A 26,968-nucleotide genomic window follows, 5' to 3' on the forward strand; every position below is an offset into this window, starting at 1 on the left:
GCAGCAGGGTTTCTGCAGGCCTTGTGACTACAGAGCATCAAGAAGAACATAATATGGACCTGTCTCTGGAATCTGTGGACCAGCTCCCCAGTGGTTCTATGCTTCTTGTGACAGAAGCATTGAGAGAGAAGGAGAGCCTGTGTTTCTATCATACAAAAGGGATTTCAACACTTGCACAGTTGGCCAATGATGAAAACAGATATAGAATATTGGGATCTTTTCACTGTACAGAATAAAGTGTATAGCCTCTATTCAGTGGGTTTCAACCGATAATGATGTCAGTTAGTGTTTGTTAGTACACATTTATAATTTTCCCTCACCGTTCCCATTTATATTAGCGTATGTAAGCCCCAGAACACTAAACAAGAAAGCAGTTATATAATAATAATTTTATCATATACTTTAATTTTTGCTTCCTCCCCTTCATGTAAATTCCCTCTCCCACAAACAAGACATTGCAGCCATCACTATTTATGCTGGTCCACCAATAGCTTTAGGGAGCATTACTGTTCATCTTTTATTCTACAGGCAGGGGAACTACAGAAAGTTACTACATTAATAAATAAAGTAAACTGAAAGTTAACCCTTTTTTGTTCTTACCAGCAGGGATTATGCCAATCCTTATATTGCACTGGACTAACGGTGCTTTGGGATTATTTTGATCTATGCCAGAATCCTTCTGTATTCTTCCAATTAGACCATGCATCACTTCACTGAACATTCCGTCCCCACCAACACAAACAATACTGCCAGAAAACACAAGTTAGAATGCATGCTAACAATCAATAAACACATTAAATGTTCCAATTAGCGCAGACACCACTTACGGTCATCACTTTGTTCTCCCTATTCACCTTTATGATTTATAAAAAAAGGGACACAGTCAACTTAAAACATTATATTTAAAACAAAAAAAAGATAGCTGCAGGAACTACAGGAGTCCCCCTGCCTCATTTTTTAACTTTACAACAATTTTCTCCTGTTTTTTAAATGTGCTTTTTCTTTCCCCTGTTGCTTTGTGAACACAGACACAAACATTAGTGGAAACTAACTATACAAGTAAAACACTGAAACAGACTGTACACAAAGAGCCCTCAAATACAAAATTAAACAAAGTAAAAATTCCTCCCCTCTTTTTTAGTTGCTATGTTTATAAATAATTTGTAAGTTAACATATGCAGTTTCAGATAGAAGTATATTTGTATCCTTTAATATGCAATAATTCCATTTAATCTGTTTTTTCTATTAATTTTATCAACTTTACTTAATATGCTACATCACACACAATTATTATCAAAAGACATACTTTGAATCCTGAACTGAACATTTATACATTTTAAAACCTTACAGTATATGTTTATAAAATGGTAGACAATTGGAGGCTCAAGTCTCAAAAGTACAAAGGCTTACATACTAACTAAAGTGATTTATCCTTCCTAAAGTGGCTGAATCCTGAAATCTTAAATTGTCTTGTTACACGAAAGCATAAAAGAGAGTTGGATATATCAAGATTACAATTCTACAATCTGACAACAAGTAGTTTTACATGTCTTCAGAAGCAAGAGTTTGTTTTGCAAAATTAATCCAGTTTAGCAGCAGTAGCAAGTATAGTTAAAGCTCAGGATGGATAGACTCAAAGTCTGTAACCAAGAGAGGCACCAGAAACAAAGCATTACATGATGGTAAATAATATCTGGTCTGTGCATAAATATTAACAAAATGCACTCCCTTAAAAATCTTAAAAGGGCACAGAAAGTTAATTAAAAAAAAAAATCTTCCAATGGGATGCACTATGAGAATGAGCCTAGTCAAACCTTCAGAAAATTGTGTACTAAGTCCCCAACATACACATACAAGCATTAGAAAGTAATATATGAAAACAAGTGGATTAGTACAATTACTCTCTAGTTTGTTCAGTGTGTACTCTGACGTGCAGCACCTATTTCTATTTTGCATCCATTTCTCATGCAGAATACTCCTGTTGCACATTCTTCACCATCTGTATGAAACAGACCAGTATGGGGAATAGGCACTCACAGTACAGATCAGAATAGAATTTGTCCTCACCATCATTCAACGCATATAGGCTATTATACCAATATACTTTTTCCATGTTATTTGTTGACCACTTAAGTATTTCAATTCTGTCATCACTGAACTGCTGCACTGTCAAACTGATCAAACTCTTGGCACAGAGTAGAAAAATAAGCAGTTAAGAGAAACTCCTATGTAGACAATCCACAAGTGACATTTATCCTTTGAGAGAACCCTATTTTTGCTCCAGTACTGGAGTCACAGTCCTATAAATATATGTTAGCTTCTGCTCAATACTTGCTCTCTATGCCAAACACCTTGTTTTAAAAGTAAAAGAAAGATACAGTTTCTCAGTTGTATATTATTGAGTTACATTATACCTCAACAGAGAAGGCAGTTGCCAGTTTCTCACCTCCTTAAGTATATTCTATACCCAATCAGACCCTTAACAAATTCCTGCCCCAACTCTAGATTGTATCTATAACACTGTAGAATTGGTTTGGGATTAATGTAGGACTGATATAAAGATAATATTATCCCACTCTCAACTAACAGCAAGTACAAATTCAATATTGCCAGGATGAAACAGATGCCTATCCCTTCTGAGGATAATCTCCATGGACAATATAATAGAGACCAAGAAATTCCTGATATATTACTTTGACTCAAACTGGAAGTGAATACCAGAATATCAACGTACAAAAAATTGTGCTTTAGTGAAGAGTTTCCATCGTTTTAACTAAATTCTTATGAATTGGCATCCTGGGGCCTGGCTATTATGGAGAGAAGTGGTAGCACTGACAATTTTTATGCTGAAGTATCTAATGAGTAGATATCTTAGACATAGATAGAAAAAAATCCTTTTAAACCTAACTGGAGAAAATGTGAAATAGCTAAACAAATATTTGTGGCAGTTATGTATGCAGTGGGAACCAGAAAGGGTCAGAAGTGCAATTAGCTTGATAACGGTCACACTTTCTTCTAAAGATCAGACCTTCACTGTATCTGAATTATCTACTGAATTACTGTAAGACAACTATTTTTGCCTCTTTTTAATCTTATTTCTTTTAGATTTTTCAGTTCGGATTTTTCTCTCAGCCAGATCAAAGAAGTTCCAATTAAAAAAAATCTAATGTTCTATCAAGTTAGAGAGATCAAATGAGATATTCAGGAATAATAAAGACTACACGCAGGAATATCTGGCTCTTTCTTAAGGAAGACTTTGAACAAAATATTGGGAGTGATTTTCTATAAGGATAGGTCTTATGCTGCATTAGGAGCTACTGTATTTGGTCACTGCTACTCCCTCATGTTTTCAGGGAGGGTGTGAACTCACTATGAGGATTGCTGGGTGTTATTTACAACACATACTAGACTACATTTTCAGAGGGTCAGTTTCCCTTTATACAGGTGTATAGATTTATCCCCACAACTGGTTTACAAACATGAAAACAGCACTTCAACCCACCTGTAAATTCACCTCTTTATTTTGGAGCTATTTGAAACCTATTTTCAAACATCCACTCCATAACTTCTCCAAAAAATACAATTCCCCTAAACTTAACAGGCCTCATTTTATCCTAGAGCAGAATTTTTCTGGGAACTCAAAAAGGAGTTTAAAAATTTGTGGTGTTGAAATTTTTTCCTGTTGCCATCATAAAAATTATTCAATATTTTGGTTTCTCTCTCCAAAATGGCTTTGCCTAGAAAGTCCAGGTTTTGTTTTATTTTTCTGGGCTTCCTCAAAAGAAATATATTCGTATTCTGATGGAGTGATGACTGGTAGTAGTAGCAGAGTTAAAAAATATATCGTGCTTGTGATAGGATGCATATAGCTCACACTAACATGTGGGATGTTGAAGTGGAAGAGAGGGACAGGAAAAGCAGAGTCTTTTATCCATGTTAAACTTTACAGGGGAAATTTTCAAAAATGCCTAAGGGATTGAGGATTTGTATTTTAAACTATCCTCTTTAATGCTTTCCTTTTCTAGATATAGAACTTAAAAGGCTAAAAGTTTCTGATATAACAACTTTAGGCTAAAAGACTATGTTCTTTAGTACTGGAAATCAAAATCCAGTCCAATGATTGGCAAACCGATATGGCAGTGATGGAAAGGTTCTCCAACCATAATAAAAATGATGATAAGTTCATTGACATATGGGTAGCCCTTATAGAAATAGTGGAATACGTTGGTGAGTCATGTTATGACTCCTCCTTCCCTTCTTCTCTATATTGTTTCTTTCCCTCAGTCTCCTCTATTTTTATTACCTTTTCTATCATTTGTATTTAATTGTGTGTGTAAAAGTTAATGATTGGTCGTCTGATCCTCTGTATGGTAACTTTCACTGTAGTGTTTGGGTCATTTTAAATTGTAATGCTTTTATTTTCAATAAAAATGGGGGGGGGGAAGACTAGAAATGGTTACTTACTGTAACTGTGGTTCTTTGAGATGTGATGCAGACATGTATTCCACTTAGGTGTGTGCACACCCAGTGTGTCAGAGCCAAAGACTTTTGCCTAGCAGTACCCGTAAAGGGGCAGTGCGTGTGCCTCCCTCCCCCCCCCCCGGGTATATGAGGCAGCGCTGCCCCGATTCCCTCCCCCCAATTCCTTCACACTGAAAACCCATGAGACGAGACTACAAGGAAGAGGGGATGGAGGGTGAGTCAGGAAATGCATGTCTGCATCACATCTCAAAGAACCACAGTTACAGTAAGTAACCATTTCTTCAAGTAGATGCAGATGAGTATTCCACTTAGGTGACTCATGAACAGTACACCAAACCGGAGGCGGGGCTCGCAGTCTATTGCAATAGGGATCACAGGACTGCCCTTCCAAGACCTGCATCCAGTCTGTTAGATGCAGTAATAGCATAATGTTCCATAAATGCATGTATGGACAACCATGTGGCTTCCCTGCAAACGTCCAGTATGGAAATGTCACTATCAACATCGCTTGTGCACTCGTGGAGTGAGCCCGTATCTGCTGAAGACGTGCAGTGAAAGATATCTCTCATGCAGCCTTGATACAGGATGTTATCCATCTAGAGATGTCCTGTGCAGAGATCGCTTGTCCCTTCATGTGGTACGCATATGACACGAACAGGCGAGGTAAAACATGCTACAGTTAGTCCTGTCTAGATAAAAGGCTAGACATTGCCCGATATCGAATATGGAGGTGCTGATCTTCTGGGGAAGACTGCAGCTTAGGGAAAAACACAGATAAATTCAGATGAAACAGAGACCACCTTGGATAAAAACCTTGGGTGTGGTCACAGCGTTACCTTCTCCTTGGAGAATTGTGTGAAAAGCGACTTGGCCATGAGGGCCTGCAACTCGCACACCCTCCTTGCCAAAGGGATGGCTATCAGAAATGTGGTTTTCTCAGACAGAACAAGAGAGGATGCAAGGGGCTTGAACAGAGGGCCCATCAGAGCCACCAGAACCGTGTTTAGGTCCCACAATGGACAGGTTTTCAGACCAGAGGATGTAAGTGGACACACCCCTTTAGAAATCTCGTCACCATAGTATTAGAAAAAAAACTGACTTCCCTTGAATCGGGGGATAGAATACTGATATTGCTGCCAAATGCTCTCTCGGTGAACTGAGCACAAGGCCCGATTTCTGAAGATGTAACAGGTATTCCAAGATGTACTGGATGGAGGCCTCTGTCAGGTGGGTCCCACGGACCAAGGGCCACACCAAGAACCTGTTCCATTTCACTAAGTAGGCCATCCTAGTGGAGGACTTCCCACTGTTGAGTAGGATTTGTTAGACAGCCTCCAAGCACTGCTCTTCCTTTTCATTTACCCATGCAACAGCCACACCATGAGGTGCAGGAGCTGACTGCAGGATGGAGGGTATGGCTCTGGTTCTAAGTGAGCAAGTTAGAATGGAGAAGAAACAATATGGGAGGTTGAACTGACAGAGCAAAAAGATCTGAGAACCAGCACTCTCTTGGTCATGTTGGCATGAGGATGAGCTTGGTCTGATGCCCTAGGAGCTTTGGAATGACCAGAACAGGTGGAAAAGTGTACAGGAGAGTTGACTGCCAGCTGCAGCAGACGGCGTCAGAGAGGGAGCCCTAACTAAGGCCCATTCGAGAGCAGAATAATCCACACTTCAGTTTTCTCTCATTGCAAACAGCTTGATCGCAGGGATGCCTTATGTTGCAAAGATGACCTGGAGAACACTCTCCTTCAGGGACCACTTGTGGCTCAGGGAAAAAACCTGGCTGAGATGGTTCGCGAGATGATTTTGCATCTCCAACAAATGGACTGCTACCCAAATGATGTCTTCTTCGATGCAAAATTGCCACAGGTTGATCACCTCCAGGCAGAATAACCTGGAATGTGCCCCCTCACACCCTCTGCTTGTTCACATAGTACATTGCGGTGGTATTGTCAGTGAGTACATGAACCACTGAGTGTCTGATGTGGTCTCCAGGACATGAATTGTGGAGGGCCAGAAGTTCCAACATGTTGATATGGAGTGAGGCTTCTTGTTCCGACCACAGGCCCTGCACCCTCAACAAGTCCAGATGTGCCCCCCCAAAACCAGAAGGGAACCGTCGGTAACCACTGACTCGGTCGGAGAGGGCCAAGCTAAGGCGACTCCTTGGCACACATTGCATGTGGATTCCCACCAGAGCAAAGCATATAGGACTAGCAGAGGAAGGTGAACCAGCCTGTCCAGAGAATGGGCAGCAGGGCAATAAACCATCCTAAGCCACATCTGAAGAGGGCGAAGGCGGAACCTGATGCATTGGACCACCTGAGTGCAAGCGGACTTGTGGCTCTACAGGCTCAGATGCACACTTCAATCTTGTCTGAGAACAAGACTCGGCCATCAAAGGGCAAGTCTTTCATGGCTTGCTGGACATCCACAGTGATCCCCGAGTTTTGCAACCAGGAAGCCTGCATAATAGTTACTACCGAGGCCATTGCCCTGGCTGAGGTATCGGCAATGTCAAGAGCGGACGGTGGGAATGTTTTAGCCACCAAGCAACTTTCTACAACAAGAGCCCTGTACTCCTCACATGAGGCCTCGGGCAACTGATCCTCAAATTTAGCCATGGCTGACCAATTGAGGAAAACATACTTGGCCAGCAAAGCTTGTTGATTTTCTATCCTCACCTGTAAGGTTAATGAGGTATAGATGATCCTGCCCAGAAGATCCAACAGCTTGGAGTCTCTGTCCTTGGGAGTAGACTTGAACCTACCCTGCTGGGCCCTGTTTATGGCTATTATGATCAAGGAATTTGGGGCCAGGTGGGAATAGAGCCCCTCAAATCTCTGCATGGGAACCAAGTAGCATTTTTCCATGTGTCTGACCACCAGCAGTATCGAGACCAGTATATTCCACAGGGCTCTTGCTGACTCAAGGACTGCCTGATTGATTGGGAGGGTCATTCTCCTGGGGATGGTGGCCTGCAAAATGTCCACCAGTTTGTGCCTGTTTTCTTGGAGGAACTCTACATGGATGCCCAAGGATATGGCTACACAGTCTAAGAGGGTCCTTGTACACCTTAAAATCCTCTGGAGAAGGAGAAGATGAACCAGGCAGCTCAGCATCATCCTCAGCAATGAGGACTAAGGGAGGGAGGACTCAATCGCCACATGGAGGAAGACTGCTAATGCCCAGGCTTGTGGTTGATCCAAAGCCACCACTGTCAACCTGGTAGGTGACTTTGGCTTTGAATGGGATGAAGAACAGGATCTCCATGAACGAGGAGCTTCCCACTGAGTCCAAGGCAACTGAAACGGGTAGGGCATTGGTGGCCAATAGGGGGCTGAGACAAGTACCTCCATCCTGGCCACAGGGCACACGCCAACCCTGGGAGCCATACTGGTCCATTGGCAGCCCCCTTGAGTTAATCAGGTGACGGGGAGTGGTAGGATGACGACTCCGGCTCTGAATCAGAGCCCCGGGATCTCTGCAACATTGGCGGAGCGACGTCAAAGGGAGCCAATCGGCAGTCTGATTCATCCATTGCCTAGAACGTGGCAGAAATTGGCACTCCTGACGTGGCAGTACTGAGCATGCTGATGGCACAGGTAGTGTCGGTCCAAACATAGGCACCGATTCCATGGGTGCTCCAGGGCTCAAGCACCCACAGAAAAAAAAAATAGTGGGTGCTCAGCACCCAGGAGCCAGAGTTTGAGTGTGGAATGTGAGGAGTTCTGTGCTGCTTCAACTTCTGTTCTTGGGAAGGGAGTTTATAAACAGAGGCAGGGTGATTAAGATAACAAAAGACTTGTCATTAAATTAAATTAAGGCTCTTTCGATGACCCTGAAAGCATTATCAGGCACTCCAGTTAAAAGACAGGAAACAAAGGGCGGGAATAAATGGTACATTTTCAGAATGGAGAAAAGTAAATAGTGGTGTCCTACAGGGGCTTATATTGGGCCCAGTGCTGTTCAACATATTCATAAATAATCTGCAAAAAGGGGTAAACAGTGAGGTGGTAAAGTTTGCAGATGATACAAAATTACTTAAGATCATTAAGTCCAAAGCAGACTGCAAAGAGTTACAAAGGGGTCACATAAACCTGGGTGACTTGGCAACAAATGGAATTTCATCTGCCATTTTTAAATAAAAAGTAATGCACATGGCAAAACTTAATCCCAACTATACATACAAAATGATGGTGCCTAAATTAGCTGTTACCCATCAAGAGAGAGATCTTGGAGTCATTTGCAGTATTCTGGAAGCATTATGTTTCCAGAGTACTGCAAATTTATAAGAATCCTTGTCACCGTGCCTGTATCATCCTGAACTCATTTTCCAGCTTCAGAAGATTTAAAAATTATCTCCAGTCATCAATGGGACAGCCACAACTGAATAATGTAGCTGTCCTTAACGTGCATCAAGACAATACCAGGGAACTAGATGTAAATAAGATTGCTGACAGTTTCATACAGAAAGCTACAGTGAGACATAATGTCTTTAAACTGGGACGTTAGTAAGACAGCTTGTAGGTGATCGCAATGATTTTAATATACTGTAATTCATAACGTATGTATGTAGTTCATAATAATTTAATTATTAAAATAGTAAAGATATCAATGATAGACACATTCAATAACTAGAATATGAAAGAAGTGTATAAATATGCTGAAAAATAACCTCTCCCCAAAACTGGCAGAGTGCCCCCTTCCACTCCCCAAACACACACACTTCTTCAAAAGTATCCACCAGCAAAAACAAAAGTCAGCGCCTATAGGTCCAAGTGAAAACAGCGGTACCAGAGTGAATCGACATCAAGGGTGGTGAAAGCCGCCAACGGAGAATCTGCGGAGTTGAATGCAGTGGGGCCGAAGACAGTCCTGTTGCAGAGATCCCCTGTACCGATTCCGGTACCAGCTCCATCCTCATCATGGGGAGGGGAGCGTCTGATGCCTGCCAACAGACATGAGGGTTCAGCAGTTCGCGCCATCGGAGGGGCTATACTTGGCACAGCCCTGGGAAAGTCCTGGACCAACAGGGAGGTCTGGACCAAAAGGAAGAGGAGTCTGTGGCTGCCTTATATGCTGACGACATGGACATAGTTGGTACCAGCATCTTCCTCGTCAGTACTGGACTCAACGGATACCTGGAGTCTGAACCAGAGTCGATGGTACAGGGTTTCTGCCCTTCCCACTTAATACCGGGGAAGGGTCAGAAGTACCCATGCAATTCTGTGCGCCAGAACCAGTGCCAGTCCAGTCCATGCTTTTCCTGAGGGAGGCAGAGGAGCTGCCCCACGACCTGAGACAGTCATGATTGGTCTTATGAGACCTCGTCCTCAGTGGTGACAACAGAACAGCTCCTCTGACTCTTCGGAGAGGCGCTTGTCCCGGAATGAGAAGCGGCAATGCTCTCCAAGCCCAAGGGCGATCTTTGGCTCGAGGAGGGCCTCAGTACCGGATCAGGCTGCCTGGCCTGTACTAGTAGGTGCTGCATGAGGTGAAGGTCCCGTGCCACCTGAGTCCACTTCTTGAATGATTTACAGATTGAACAACACTCTTCAAGTTGGGCCTATCTGTGATTGAACAACACTCAAGTTGGGCCTATGTATGGAAGTAACTATTGGGGGATCACCCCTCCACACAAAGGACAATGTTTAAACCCCGGTGAGGGAATCACTGGGAACACTATCTACTGACTACTAACTAAATAAATACAGTAAACTAGGCTAAGACTAAATGTGAGACTACAACCACACAGAGCTCCGACTCCACTACAGGCAGTGAGAAGGAACTGAGGGGGGTCAGCGCGCCGCCTCATATAGCCAAGGAAGTGGCCACAACCACAAGGCGTTAACGCCTCCTCTCTACAGGTACTGCTAAGCAAAAGTGTCTGGAATGCACATCTGCATCTACTTGAAGAGAAACTTTTAGTGCCCATTTAAAAAGCGAAACTGGACAATTCAAAAACAACAGCATTTTTTTTAAAGAGCAACATAAGGACAAGTTTCAGTGGAGTACTGCCAATATTCAATATTAATGTTCTTTACAATGTTCTTGCATGGTCTGAATACATTTCCATTAAAACTATAATATCAAATAATCCACATTTCATACCATCAAACAGATCAATCATTCCAATTCTATTTAAAAATATATTTTAATTTCCCCAACACACCACACTGTAAGAAAACATAGACCTCTAATACAATTGAATATCATCCCTTTTGAATTCTATACATTCAATACAAAGTCAACAGCAGTGTTCCTTCTAAGTTTTCCCACCCATGTGCAGAATCAATTTTGTTATGTGCACCAATATGGAGGTGATATGTGACACATTACTTCATATTGGTGCACATGAATTTTATGTGGTGGGGTGGGGCCGAGGGCTCCGGCTGGCGGTGCAGGCTCTGGGGTGGGGCAGAGGATTAGGGGGGTGACGGCTCCGACTGAGGGTGCGGGCTCTGGGGTGGGGCCGGGGATGAGGGGCTCAGGGCTGGGGCAGATGGGTGGGATGCGGGGGTGGGGGGGGGGAAGATGAGGGGTTTCAGGTGCAGTGGGGCTCTGGTGGGAAGAGAGGACTCCCCCAAGCTCTCTCCCCCCCCAGAGCAGCATCTGGGCTGAGGGGAAGAGGTGCCTCTCCCCCAGCTGTGGCAGATCCGGGCCGGGCTGGGTCTGGGGAGGGGCACCTGTCCCCTAGTCCCAGCAGGCCCGAGGCTGGGCTGGGGCCAGAGAAGGGGTGCCGCAGCAGGTCCAGGGCTTGGGGACAGGCATCTCTCCCCGCCGCAGCCCTGAGCGCCTGAGCAGTGCTTAACAGGCAGCTGCATGGCTGCGCAGCATAGAGGGAATTTAGGCCACCAGTATACATCCAAAAGCATAATTCCCAACTACAGAACAAGTCAGGGGGCAAAACTGAAATGGAGTGGTGGCTAAATCAAGTGAGGTGTACCTACTGGTAAAGGATTACATGGCAATGGGGAAAAAGTGACTGGATCCTGTAATTCTTCACTGCCAGACATTTTAAAAGTTTTAGCTTTTAAAACAAAGTACAGAAATTTGGAATGAAGTATAATATTGAGTGGTGGTTGAACTCTACTGAAACGTGCTGATGAATGTATCTGGTTTTAGGCCCTGATTCACAAAAAACGTAAGCAAGTGCTAATTGAGTTGGGGCCTTAATTTAAGTGTTTTAGTATGTTTATTTGGTACATAAAACTATAGACTAACTTAGCATATAAAGTTCATGTAAGTGTAAGAGGGGGTTACTTACCTGTAACTGGAGGTTCTTATCTGCAGTCCACTGCGGATTTACGCATGTGCACCACGTTTCCGGAGCCAGAGAATTTGAAAGTAGCATCCATTGGTCTGCGCATGCACCCTGGCTCACACCTCATGCCTCCGACTCAGTTGATAAAGAACAAGGCGGACTGACCACCTCTCCAGTTCCTTTTCCACCGCAAATAATAGAAGACCCGAAGCAAAGGGAAAGGAGGACTGGTAGTGGAATACAGCTAGGGACCATACATTTCGAAGAATATTCAGTTACATGTAACTAACCACTTCTTCTTCGAGTGATGGCCCCTATTGTATTCCACTGTAGCTGACTGACAAGCATTACCTAAGGAAGAGGAGGGTGTGGACAGTAAGGTTGAGCAGAGATCCGCCATCCCAAAGGAGGCATCAGCAGCAGAGTTTTGCATCAGGGCATAATGCCTTGCAAATGTGTAAATGGAACTTCACGTGGCCGCTTTTCAGATGTCCAGGAAGGGTATGTCCTGAAGAGACACTTTAGTTGTTGCTTGTGCTCTAGCAGAATGAACTCTTACCCCTGGGGAGGCAGGGTTCAAGAGTTGATGGCAGAGTAGAATGTAGCCAGCTATCCATTTGGAGATTCTCTTGATGGAGATGGCATGGCATGCTCTCTAACTCTCTCTGCTATGGCGACAAACAGTCTTGGGGATTTCCTGATTGGTTTTGTTCTCTGCAGATAAAAGGCCAAGGCTTGTTAAAAAGTGAGAAAGTGGAGTCTTCATTCTTCTACAGAAGCTTGCAGTTTTAGGATAAACACAGGTAAGTGAATGGACTGGTTAAAGTGAAATTCCAAAACTACTTCAGGGATGAATTTGGGGTGTAGATGTAAAGAAACCTGATGTTTATGGAACACAGTGCATGGAGGGTCTGCCATCATTGCTCCCAATTCACCACCCTTCTCAGTGACATGACAGCTATGAGAAAGGCAACCTTCATGGAAAGGAGGGACATGGAACAAGTAGCTAAAGGCTCAAAGTGGGGGGCCTGGTCAGTACTAAAGGAATGAGATTCAGGTCCCATTGGGGCAGAATCTTCTGAGTAGGCAGGAAGGTCCTTATTAAGTCTTCCCAGAATCTATTGATTAGAGGATGTGCGATAATCAAGTAGCCCAAAGCAGGTAGATGGTATGGACTGACCACTGCTAAGTGAACTCATAAGGAGCTGATGGATAGACCTGACATCTTCAAAGACAGGATATAGTCTAAGATGAGAGGTTGTGGACACGAAGGATTTGGACCTGGACCATACGACTGTGAGAAGGAAATGGAGAGGAGGTCAGTCCACCCCACCTTTTATTGCCTTGGTTGGAGGCATAAAGTGAGCCAGAGCACATGCGTGGACCGACGGACACTAATTTCAAATTATCTGGCTCTGGGTGCATGGTGCACATGCGTAATCCCACCGTGGAATACAACTGGGACTACCACTCAAAGAAGAATATTGATTCAGGGGGTTAACTGGACTCCCCTGAAACAGTCCATTTTTGCGTTTGGGAATAAATCCAAATTCAGATGCAGCAGACCCAAAGAGCACGCCTGTTTTGAAATGCTGTTGATTACAATAATCATCATCAAAAGTTATCACATTACCATAAACTATCTTGTTACAATATTCTCTTCTCCAGAAATTAAGCTACACATTCCAGGAAAAACAAACATGTAAGCTAATATGAATGAAATCACTTACCCATCATACTTGTATACATTAACTTCAAATAAGTTATCCTTAGCATGGTTAGCATGTTCAGTTACTATGGAGAAAGACAAACACATACTTATTCACTCAAGCCTTCCTATTAAGCTAAGTTTCATAAACTTATCAAGTAATATTTCATAAGTTCCATAAACAAAAACAAATGAATGTGGCTGTCAAGCAGAAAACAAGAGACAAGGTGGGTGAGGGAATATCTTTTATTGGACCAACTTCTGTTGGTGAGAGGTCCAATAAAAGATATTCCCTCACCCACCCTGTCTCTCTAACATCCTGAGACCAACACAGCTACAACATTGCATACAAGCAGAAAACAAAACCATTACAATGTCTCGGCTTACCAAAATTTTTCATTTCAATGGATTTTACAACAAGGAAACAACTGAGAAATGCATGTACTACATAGGAGGAAAATTCTTTGTTAACAAAAAATTAAATGTAAATTTAAGTGTCACATACATGTATCTTTCACTGTGAGTCACTATCTTTCACTGTGAGTCACTATCATTTAGTAATTATTTCATTAGGGTAACAACCTATGCTGTTTTAAATAGCTTGGATGCATCACTACCTACAAAATGGTCACCAGTGTACTGAAATAAATGGTGCATTGCTACATCACCCTCATTTGTGAATTGCAGGGCTATAGCTACATTAGCTAGAAATCAGTTGTTATTCCATTTCATACGCTTATTAATGCAGAAAGCAGAGTTCTAAAAAGACATTTTCTTAAGCTGTAAGGAAGAGTTGCTTTAAAGAATTTCATTTTATATTTAATGAGAGATTGAAGTAGAATATTATTACTCACTAATAACATCAGTGGAGATGGAAGCTAGACTAAACAATGGAGCCACTTTTTGTTCATAGATCCTCTTCCCTTGCTGTTTTCCTCCATATGGATTAATATATACAAGCAGTTGCTTTGGTCTAGATTCTGGGGGGAGGAAGGGGGAGGAGAGAGCGAAAAACACCCCACATTATTAGGCACTTGAGTATAAAAACATGCCAATTTTGATAAATTTGTTTTTCAATTCTAAGTTATTACATTTAAATACATACTCTTACAAAATATTTCGTTAGTGAATAGAGGCAATTTGAATAAAAGATTTTATTAAAACTCCTTAGTGTGAGGATTAAGTGAGTTCCTTATTATATGGAAAGAGCAGCAGAAAGTTCATATTACTTTCAGGCAGTTCTGCAGTCACCTTGCCTTTCCACTAAATGAAATGACAATGGCATCAGAGCTACCAATAAGATACAAGCTAAGGTGGCAACTGGAGAGAGGCATATTATCTTCTCCTTGGCAAACAATAAGCATAGCAACTGTATGCATCCTGTGGGTGAGATGAACATAGAAATAGCCCTGTATAGAAGTTATTTCATAAATAGAATTCTAGAAAATAGCTGTTGTAACAGGCAATTGAATGATCCTTCACGTGATAGAGAAGTGGTAAGTATATTTTGTAAAAGCGTATTCTGAACTGCAGGAAACTGCTCTGAAGAGCTGAACTCAATATAATCTAAGAATATCTATCATTATTGTCTGAAGTCTGGTTGCATGGACTTCAATTTGACCCCAGAGTCAGTGAAGTCAAGGAACCAAAAACACCTATCACAACAGGGCTATTCAAGTAGACACCTTAAATGAGAATGCTTTCCACTGCTAGAGGGCCTTAGGCCTTATCTGTGCTTTACTAACATTAACCAATTAAGATTCAAAGTATCCCTATGGAGGTATTGATTATTATCCCTATTTTTAAAAGGTAAGATTAACTTAAATAGATATTAGTAAACTGGCCAAGCACTAAGTGGAAATCTGTGATTGAACTGGAAATAGAATCTAGATCTCATGACAGACCTTCAGCCACATTGTCCCTTTCTAAAACAGTTGGTAACCTAAAGCCAGTTAGTCCAAATTTTGAGACTCAAGTTGGGATGCTTTTCACAGATTTGTATGTTTCAACAACAAAAACAGGACTGACTGAAAACGCCAAAATTTGAATCTTTGGGGGGGAGGGGGGGAAACAAACAAACAAACAAACAAAAAAACCACATTTTTGCCAAAAAAAAAAAAAAAATGTTCACAGAAAATTCCTATATTTTGTCCAGCTTCATCAATCATCATCTGCACTGGAACATGGTGAAAAGCACCAGGTTGGCTGAATTAAGACAACTTTTGACAGGAATGTAAGATGAATACTGAATGTATTACCTAGGTCTTTGCAAAGAATCAAGGCTATCCATATTATAGTACATGGTTTCATATATAGCCAAATCGGACATTGCATAAACAAGACTTTTTTCCAGCACTGACTGTATATTGCAACTCATTCACTAGTCCTTGGAATCAGTCCTGCAAACCTAACGTTCAATTCATTCTTCAGCATCACAGAATAGTCTTACAGGCTGTACCAAAGAGATATTTATGCAAACACCTTTTTACACAAAAGATATGTCCGGTATGATTATTCAGAGACAAAACTTAAAAAAGAAGAAGAAGAGGAAGAAATTGGATTATACTCCTTTTTCTGCATCATCATGGTCTACTAAATTTCAGACACTTACACATGAGCATACCCATTGTAACTGGTGGAGTTGCACATACATTGCTGAGGGCACAGTCTAAACACAAAGCTGCATAAATAATTTTGAGCCCAATCTGCCCTGCAGAGCCTTTATTAATGGTGATATTGCATGAGAAGAAAAGCACCCAGCTTGACATTGAGAGCACAGGCTCAGTGTGCAGGCTGACCATTACATTTATTTGTATTTTTAAACTGAGTACATTTAATACAGAAATTATTTAGACAAATGAGAAAACCTATAGTGTCATTTTTACAAAGACACTAATAAAATTATGATTTCAAATGTGCTTGTCCTCAATCCCAGAAAAGGCACACTAGCTTCTCTCTCAGACACCTATTCCAGAAGTGCAGATTTAAAACTCTATAATTCACTCTCTTGGTCCTACCACAAAAAGGGCATTCACAAGTTCATCTTTCTCAATGTCTCTAGCATAGTATTGAATGTCATCTGATAAATTAGTATTTTATTAGAGCAGTGTCCAATGGCCCTGATCAAGATTGGGGCCCTGATTTCATGTCTTAGATGCAAAATTTCATCATTGTGTAGATGAGAAAAGATAGAGGAAGATATGGTCCCTTTCCTGAATAGCTTATCAGTATGTGTTATACCGGAGAGGAAAACTGCACCTCTTAACTCAGTAAGGAAATTTTCCAGGCAATATCAATGTCAGATATTCATATGTGCGCCCATAAGCCTTAAGCAAAACTATTGGGCTCAACACTAGGGTATGTAAGTGAAATTCTCTGTCTTGTGTAATACAGGAGGTCAGGCTAGATGAGCCAACGGTCCCTTCTGGCCTCAAAATGGATGAAACCAAAGGGTTCACATATTCAAGCTTCTGGACAGTTCATTGTAAGTACCGGAACAACATTAAAACCATTCAACAATAATTCCCTCTTATTTTTAAAGTAGTTTTAAGCAACATTAAGATTCTGAACAAATACCCAAGGGAAGCAAATTCCCAGTTAAGGTAAACACCTAGTCACAATAAGTGCAGAATTGGAAAACTGAGTGAGGATTGTGTCTCTTTGGTCTCCTCCTTTCATAAGGAATGCATACAAAGTACTTCAAAAACAAAGCAATACTGGTATTGTAGGAACTATACAGCCAGCAACTACCAAGCACTCTGAGGTAGCTGACACTGGTGTGAGAACTGTAACTTGTTTTATTGGAAGAAACATTAACAAAGTTATCAGATGTTTGTTCCAGTGCTTAAGACTCTGGGAAGTTTACAATTACTAAATAGTTATACTGGGCTTGTAGTTAGAGGCCCATCATTCTAGGTGCTTTACAAACACATAGATCTGGTCTACACTAGGAAATTAGGTTGGTATAGCTACGCTGGTCAGGGGTGTGAAAAATCCACACCCATGAGCGATGCAATAAACTGACCTAACCCCTCCCTCTCTGCATACAGCACTAGGTCAACAGGAGAATTTTCCCATAAACCTAGCTACTGTCTCTCAGGCAAGTGGATTAGCTACACCAACGGAAAAACCCCTCCTGTCAGCATAGGAAGTGTCTTCAGTGAAGCTGCAACACTGCAGCATTTTAAGCGTAGACAAGCCCATAGTCCATGCTCCAAAGGGTTTTCAATCAAATACAAGTGATATGTGAAGGTGGGAGTGGGAGTGGGGGAAGAAGAGCTTAAGCAGCAGTGTGTTTTTGAATCTAATGAAGTTTTGGGAGGTGCAGGAGATACTATGGATGGAATGGCTATTTTGTAGTAGCATCACCCCTGGCTAACATACAATTGTTTATGCAGTGGTCAGGGATTCCTTGTCAGCATTAATATACGCAAAAACTCACACCACTCCAAACCTTCTACCTCTCTTGAAGAAGTAGGCTAGGGCACAGGTGAGAGTCCCAGGAATGACTAATGGGCAGTTCCCATTTCATGTGACCCATAGTGCTGAAGGGACAGCCCCATCTTGCAGCTGTTTCAACACTCCATACAGATATCCCTTTAGATCTCAGGACATCTGAGAAATCTGAAAGCAACACCCTCTGTTCACTCAGCAGAAAACCCCTCTCATCCATTCAAGTCACAATACTATGAAAAGTCTGCAGGCCCCACATTCTCCAGTGCTTTACACAGTCATTTACACTTGGACAAATAAATAAGAACCCTACTATTCTGATCTGTTAGGGTTTGACATTCACTTTCCATAGGTATTAATGGCTACGCTGCCTTGCACCTTGTAACAGTGGAGAATCAGATACTTGCTAGTTCAAATGCAGCACACCTCCTACCCCTCAACTGCTCTCCCTTAGGAGGGCATGAGCTAGGTTTAAGGGCTTGAGTTAGCCACTTTAATAGAAACTTAACTAAACTGCTGTAGATGCCATGAAAATAATGTTGTATATTTCAGTAATGTAGTCAAACAACTTACTCTGTAACTCAAGTAATTCTTTAAGTGCCTGTATCCACTGGTTACACAGTTGCTCATCAACGCACCAAAATGTTACTTCGCTGCACCGCCAGCGGTGTTTTTGTGCTCTTTTCACGTAATATACTATATATATAAAAAAACAAAAGAAAAACATTTATACATTCTATATTTATTGCAACAAGTCTGAAATGTACTTAATTGTGGGTTGAAGCCCTAGTTTTAAAGATCTGTGCAACATATTTAAAAGACAACATATTAATGGACCAAAAGACACTACTACCCCTTTCTAGAATGTTTCCATTTCTCATAATTCCAATAGGAAAACTTTGTGTGTGTGTTTGTAAGAGGAAAACAAAGTATTTTTCATGATTTAAAAACAGTAATTCCCCCCCACACACATTTTAGCTTACAGTAACTGCTCAAATTTGAAAATTATTTTTTAAAAGATACTTCTCAGCATGCCCAGAGGAAGGGACAGTGGGTTATTACACGGTTGCTTACACAAAACACAAGAGTCACAGCATTCATATGTGCCTGAATTTCTTTTGTTTCAAAAAATTATATACCATATAAAGTTTGCAAAGTTCATGTCAGAAAAAACTCCCAGGCCTCAGTACCACCTTTTAAAATCACATCAGTTTGCAGGAAGCTGAAAGGAAGAGGGTGAATCTGAAAGCCATTTTCAGTCTCTTGAGAAGCATTTGTGTGGGTGGAAGAGAACCACCAAAACATTTCCATTTTTCCAGTTTGAACAATGACACACACATATCATTACAGACTATTTTCTCACATTTAGTCCTTCTATAAAGCCTTGGACAAGTACATTGAAGTCCCCTTTCCAGAGTTAGCAGTACAGAGGGTTGCCATTATATCACTAAGCAGGTTAGAGTACCACTGTACCTCACTTGATTGTACAGTTGAAGTGCTTACATAAAAGAAAGCCTTCACACTTTGTGTGAAAAAAAGATCTTTCACGAACTTTTCAGTCTGTTCATTAATAATGATGGGAGTTTTCGTGAGGACTCTTTCACAGCATCTCTTATTTGATTCTCTAGTGGAGTAATACAGAATTTATGATGCCACAATCTTTACTTCGCAACAGCGAGATGTAGTAAGCAAGAGTCATGACTTCATTGTGGGACCAAAGAGAAGGAGATGAGCCATGAGGGAAAGATTTTATTAAAACATCTTTAACAATAATAAAAAGCCAGGCTCTTGACCAATAGTTTTGTTTATAAAAAACTCTTTGTACAGCTCCTAGATTCAAGTCCCCCTTAAATTAATCTACAGATTACTACAGTTAAGCAATTACTGCAGCATTCTGAATATAGGAGTGATTTCCCTACCTGTGAAAGCATGCGGCTTTGCCATTTTTTGCCATTTTCCACTACTACATTGCTTCTCGTCAATTTCAGTTTCTTCTACAGCAATAATCTCAGAGGCGGGCACAAAACAATTTCCTGTACAAATACAATATCAATACATGAAAACTGAATGTTAACAATACAAACATTAAAATAGTCTCAAAACATAAGTGTAAAATGTTGTATTTCATATAAAATGTAAAGACTATGTAGGTGAATATCAGAGAAGCAGATTTGAACAAAGCCATGCACAACCAAGGACATAAATTAGGAATACAGGGTCAACACCACTCACTCAAAATTGGCCCAGCCATGTGCCCATCATACTCCCTGTCCATCCCCCAGTCATGACAGAAGGGCAAATAAATCTTCAAATAAAGTGTTTTGTAATTCTAATAGTTGCTGTTTCAATCCTATTCCTGGTACTGAAGAAAAGCTTACTGGTGTCTAATTTATACATCACCCTTGCACCATGATGATCTAGTTATTTCAGAAGCCTGGCTATATTAAAAAAGTGGGAAGTATATGAAAAAAAGATTTCATTGTACCAATAATTGTTAAATTTATCTAGTCTAAAAAGAGTAGGTGTGTGTGGCAGGCCAACCATAGCTATTTCTGTTTCTAAACAGACTCTAGAGCATAAATATAACTTAATTTATTGAATAAATATTGCTAGCTGCAATTTAACCATGATTAAGGAGTATAATAATGGTCAGTTCTCTTGATAATCAAATAGAACCATTTATGTAAGGGGATTTCAAAATTTAGTTGCCTTGACCTGGCTAAACATGAAGCAGTCAAGGGGAGGAAGGCAAAAACAAAAGGGAGAAAGATGTATTTACGTCTACTCTGCTTTTGTTTTTAATTCTATTGCTGAACTGTATACGTTACTCGGATATTCTTCAATATTAAGGGCACTTCTGTGTTGTATTTACAATAACCAAACATTTAATGGTGGCTCATTTTGCTATATCCTGGACATGTTAAAATTAAAATGAGAGATTCCAATTAGATAAAATATAAACAAAGATTCTGGATAGGATACTCATTGGCATGTTTGCTAGGAGAAGTAACAGAAGTCATATTGCTTTATTACACATTTTCTATACACTAAAACGAAATGAAAAATGTCTAACCCCGTAGGTAACAATAAATTCATACAAACTTTTAAATACATATTATTGCAAGCATTTATATGGCATGAGCCTAGTATCTGGACTCATTTTACATTAGATTCAAGGTAACCCTACATCACAACCACCACCATTTTAAAGACACATCAAGAATATTTCACTAGTCGAAAATGAGAGAGGAAACTGAGCCAGCAGCACGCAGAAAGCTAGCCCGACAAGTTTCACGACTCCTTCTGAATGTGGCCAGGCTTCGGCTTAGATGTATTCCTGGCAAGAGAAAATTCCAGAGACGTACCTGCTACTAAAAATACTCCGTCCAGCAATCCCCTTAGTTCTTAATCTTGGGAGTTTAGTTTAAGCATTCTAGAGAAAGGTAGGCAGGCAGCATGGCAGGTCAGAGAGGTATCCAAGCCCTAGGACCTGTATATAGATTTTACTGGAAACACTGACTCAACCAGAAGTTGACTGGCAGCCAGTACCAAGTGTGGTACAAACACACAGTATGTTTGTCACAGCCTAGACCGGTACCACTCTCTGGACAAACATCATTCTGTTGTGATGGGCTCCAACTGCTGAATCCCACATGTAATTAAGCTCTTTGACTCTGGGTAGCAACTGATCACTGTTCCTAAATCTGGGTCTCAGGAAAACTCTCCAGGTGCAGACCCTGTGTGTCAGACACCCTTTTTGGGCAGTGAGATGCTACCTAGATCCTGGAAGCAGTGCTTCAATGCTCCTGAGCCCCCAGACGCTTGGACTCTTTCTCCCTACAGTCCACCTGGCTGTGGGAGCTCTGGTTTCCTAGTTAACCCCTTAATTGCTGTCACAACTTTCCAGACAGTCTCTGTGCTACAAATCAGACTCCTGCTACACAAAGAAAGCTCAAAGCTACACTTAAGATTACATTCAAAACAGAAGTTCTAATACAACTGGCATTCTCAAAAGAAAAATAGAGTTCATAAGCTGAGACAAAAATTGCTGAAACTGTCACATAGTTCTCTCTAGTTAACCCTGCCCTGAAGGCAAGAGCGACATCCTGAATTAGGGAAAGCTTCCAAGCAGCCTACACACACAAGCCTATATATTGTTATACAAGATTTTGGGTGAGTTAAATAATATTTAATGGGCCTACTAGAGTGCATGATGGGCACTAATTAGCCCAGTCTTTCTATATAGTTAACTTCTATTTAAAAGAGGATAAGGGAAGTGTCTTGATTCCACTGCTTCTATAGAGTGTTTTCAGCAGCTGAGGGTTAGATCTATCTCTGCTTACAGCTTTCCCCAGACAGCAGTAACCTTAATTCACAATAAACTCATCGGTTTCACTTCTGACTTCGACTGGGCAGTACCAGTGACGGTGGTAAAAAGTAGCTTGCAAATTCTACAGAGAAACTGCTTACTCATTACTGGTGAATACTAGTTCAAACCATGGTTTGAGAAATCTCAGTTCCATCTAGGATGAGTACACTAATTTATAAGGTCCTACTGTACTAGTGCTAGGCACTGTACAGACACCAGACAGGTCCACTGCCTTGACAGGACAAGACTGCCCCAACCTCCAGCAAGTTAAGAAAAATGTACTCCATGATAGGGGTAAAATTTCCAGCTCTCCCTCCTCCAATCCCAGTCCAAATACTAGCTCAAGAGTGAGACCAATACTGATAACATTCCCACATGATTTTGAAAAGTTGTCATGTTACATACAGATGGACAAATGTCATTGAGATGACTATAGGGTCTCACTCTGCCAATAGAACGTTGTGGCAAAAATGTAAGGTCAACAAGCAGTACCCTAGGATCCTTGTCCACTGACCCTATTCCCTCCCCCGATAGAGTGGGTAGTTTCCACAAGTAGGTGCTCAAATACAAATTCATAGAGCAAACTACAAAAGGAATCCTACTAAAAATCATCCCACCCTGCCCCCAAACAGAATCGCTTTATCTGCCAACAGCCTGAAATATCATAACCACAAAAACCCACCCACAGAAGTAAGTAGTAGGGCAACTCTTTCAGAGAATTTGTGGAGCAATTATTCCCCTTGAAAATAATCCACACACCCAATCTACTAATCCTATATATCTCCAGAATAGTTTTACACTAGACTGCGACATCTTAGTGGAGTTCATTGCCATTTACACCGGTGTGAGATCAGTATCAGACCCTATATGTGTAGTGTAGCTTATTATGGGCCTGTCTACACTACTGCTTAAATCAATGTAATTTATGTCGCTCAGGGGTATGAAAAAACCACCCCCCTGACCAACCCAAGTTACATCTACTTAAAGCAGTGTCCACACCATGCTATGTCAGCGGGAGACGCTCTCCCATCGGCAGAGCACATCTTCACCAGACGTGGTGCAACTGCACCAATGTAGCGCAGTAGTGTAGACTAACCCTAAGAGTAAGAGTTAGCCCTAAGAGACTAGCCCTGGCTGACAATGCTGTAAACTCCCAACAAAATGAACATCTAGTTGAACACACACACACACACACCAGTCTGTATCAAGATTCAATAGACACAATCTATTGTTGAAGCTTAATACATAAAATAAGCAAGGCTAAAGTACAATCCAGCAAAACTCCCAATCATCCCCTTGTGAAAACACAGAACTATACATATTATATGTACAGTTTCATGATTGACCTATTCAAGTCTTTGAAAGCCACAACTGCTTGACTGAGTGGATTCATACCATAAAGACTTCTACCCTACTTTTAATTTTATGTACTCTACAATGCAAGTCTCAAGACATAATCAGCACTGCTTCAGAAAAGCTGATTTGCCATGTAAAAACTCACGGAGCAGTATGTTAAACTTTGAGGTACAGCCGAGAGCATTTTCTGACACTTGGCTTTGTTAATATTACTAAAGTAACAGAAAGTAGTCTAATGATAAAATATTTTTAGTAAATTGTGAATATTAAATCCTGAATTCAAAATTAGCATGTTACTTTAGATTATACTGTGACAGGTATGGCAATTCCCTGCCGTATCCTTGAATACCTTCATGTATTAAGTTTATGTATTAGTGGGGGGTCAGGATTTTATGTACTCTCTCTAGGGAGAAGATGTCACAGACGTGAGACCTGGGAGTTCAAAGTCTATACTGAAAATGTATCAAAGAAATATGGACTTTTGGGACAATCAGTATTAAGTGGATTTCCTAGGGAATTCCTAGGCAGAGATTAATGCAATTTCCCCAACTCTGGTTATGTGAAATCCCAGCCTTTTGAAGCTATGCCCTGCAGAGAGAGTCTTTGCCTGCTGATTACATGTTATCAGGCCAAGCTCAAAGGCCTAAACTGTATAAAGAAATAGCTGACCTGCACAGTCTCTGTTCTGGATCTAGAAGCCATGGGGAAAACCTAGTTGTGGGTTTTGAAGGAATTAAACCTAGAAGAGCTGTAGATTGGAGTTGGGGGGTGACCTCTGGTAAGCTCTGAAGCATGTGTGTAGGTTCCTTTAAATATGTTTTCTCTTGAATTCTTTTACCTTAAGAATAAATGTGCTTGCTCAGAAGGAACTCAGTGGTAACTTATAACTTGGGGCAATACATTGCTCATAGCCCTTGGAGGGAAAGCAAAGTGCAGGCACTGGCCTTTTAGGCAGTTTGGCTTGCTGGGGATATCACAATGTCAGGCAGGGAGCCACACTGCCTTAAAATCCCTGGTCAGGAGGGAGAGAGACATCAGTCTCTCCCAAGAGAGGTAATGGCTGGGAGCTGGAAACCTGAAGCAGGAGCCCTTCCTGGACCACAGAGGGGGAATATGAGCATAGCTAGCTTAAAACTGTAACATATATACATTTAAATACACAAGCACCAGAAAAATGCTAGAAACACTGGCTACTATTGTGTTTCCAACCCCTTAGTTCCTTATCAACTCTTCAAAATAACATTAGGATAATTACCTGATGTAACTGAAGTTCAGATTATTTCTTTTAGACATATTCATTTCAAGAACAAGATCTCAGCATACAGTATGCTACTTGTTGCTTTCCTAATATACATTTTATGCCATATTGGCGAGTGACAATACTTAGGATTCTCTTTCCTTTATACGTAAAGAAAAAATGATCACTGTTTCATTGTGACACACAAGAAAAGCAAGCACAGTGAAGGTCAGTGTGGAATTCTAATCACAAAAAGTGCAATTTTAAAGATGATAGAGTGACAAACATGTAGGGCTGGAAGGGACCTCAAGAAGTCATCAAGCCCTGTGCTAAGATAGGACCAAGTAAATCTAGACCATCCCTGGCAGGTGTTTGTCCAAACTGTTCCTAATAAACCTCAAATTATGGTGATTGAAAGCCTATATACTACCCTTAAAATTAGGAAATTAGAAGAATTATGAAAAATTTTCTAATATCTAACCTAAAGCTCCCTTGGTCTTTTAGGATTAGTAGTAATGGGTTTAAAGGGACATAGCAAACAACTGATCACCATCCTCTTTATAACATCTCTTAACATATTTGAAGACTTATCAGGTCTCCCCACAGTTTTCTTTTCTAAAGACTAAACATGCCCAGTTTTTTTAACCCTTTCCTTTAGGGGTGTCGATTCATTGCAGTTAACTCAACTCAAAACAATTAATTGCAATTATTCACAGTTTTAATCACACTGTTAAAAAACAGAATACCAAACGAAATTTAGTAAGTATTTTGGATGTTTTCCTACATTTTCATATATATTGTATTCTGTGGTGTAACTGAAATCAAAGTGTATATTATTTTTTATTACAAATATTTGCACTGTAAAAAATGATAAAGAAATAGCATTTTCCAAGTACTACAGTGCAATCTCTTTGCCATGAAAGTGCAACTTACAAATGTAGATTTTTTTGTTTGTTACATAACTGCACTCAAAGACAAATGTAAAAGTTTAGAGCCTACAAGTCCATGCAGTCCTACCTCTTGTCCAGCCATGCTAGTACAAACAAGATTGTTTACATTTACAGGAGATAATACTGCCTGCTTCTTATTTACAATATTACCAAAAAGTGAGAACAGGTATTTGCATGGCACTGCTGTAGCCAGTGTCACAAGATATTTATGTGCCAGAGGCGCAAAAGATTCATATTCCCCTTCTTGCTTTGGCCACCATTCCAAAGGACATGCTTCCATGCTGATGATGTTTGTTAAAAAAATAATGTGTTAATTAAATTTGTGACTGAACTCCTTGGGGGGAGAATTATATGTCCTCTGCTCTGTTTTACCCACATTGTACCATATATTTCATGTTATAGCAGTCTTGGATATTGACCCAGCACATGTTGTTCATTTTAAGAACACTTTCACTGGAGATTTGACAAAACGCAAAGGTACCAATGTGAGATTTCTAAAGACAGCTACAGCACTCAACTGAAGGTTTAAGAATCTGAAGTGCCTCCCATAATTTGAGAGGGACGAGATGTGGAGCATGCTTTCAGAAGTCTTAAAAGAGCAACACTCCGATGCAGAAACTACAGAACCCGAACCACTAAAAAAGAAAATCAACCTTCTGCTGGTGGCATCTGACTCAGATAATGAAAATGAACGTGTGTCTATCTGCACTGCTATGGACTGTTACCAGTCATCAGCATGGATGCATGTTCCCTGGAATGGCAGGAAGGGACATATGAATCTTCAGCACCTCTGGCACGTAAATATCTTGCGATGCCAGCTATAACAATGCCATGCGAACGCCTGTTCTCACTTTCAGGTGACACTGTAAACAAGAAGCGAGCAACATTATCTCCTGCAAATGTAAACAAACTTGTTTATCTGAATGATTGGCTGAACAAGAAGAGGACTGAGTAGACTTGTAGGCTCTGAAGTTTTACATTGTTTTGTTTTTGGGTACAAGTTTTTTTGTACATAATTCTACATTTGTTAAGTTCAACTTTCATGATAAAGAGATTGCACTACAGTACTTGTATTAGGTAAACTGAAAAATACTATTTCTTTTGTTTTTTTACAGTGCAGATACTTGAAAACAGTTCCACTCTT

General features: G+C 40.8%; 1 protein-coding gene across 2 annotated transcripts in view; it reads right to left on the reverse strand.

Annotated features, from left to right (window-relative positions):
• CERK (ceramide kinase) overlaps window positions 1–26,968 on the reverse strand; it is a 68,367-nt gene that overhangs the window by 30,767 nt on the left and 10,632 nt on the right. For both annotated transcript variants that reach the window (XM_024216582.1, XM_024216576.2), the window contains exons 2-6: window positions 19,832–19,945; window positions 18,486–18,608; window positions 14,315–14,440; window positions 13,483–13,546; window positions 601–746 (exon numbers count right to left, since the gene is read on the reverse strand). In XM_024216582.1, coding sequence (XP_024072350.1) covers window positions 601–746; window positions 13,483–13,546; window positions 14,315–14,440; window positions 18,486–18,608; window positions 19,832–19,856 — 484 coding nt within the window. In that variant the 5' untranslated portion in view covers window positions 19,857–19,945. The remainder of the gene's footprint in view (window positions 1–600; window positions 747–13,482; window positions 13,547–14,314; window positions 14,441–18,485; window positions 18,609–19,831; window positions 19,946–26,968) is intronic.

This window comes from Terrapene carolina, unplaced genomic scaffold (genome assembly GCF_002925995.2).
Source record: "Terrapene carolina triunguis isolate 2854851 unplaced genomic scaffold, T_m_triunguis-2.0 Scaffold68, whole genome shotgun sequence".
In the NCBI taxonomy this organism is placed as follows: Eukaryota; Metazoa; Chordata; order Testudines; family Emydidae; genus Terrapene; species Terrapene triunguis.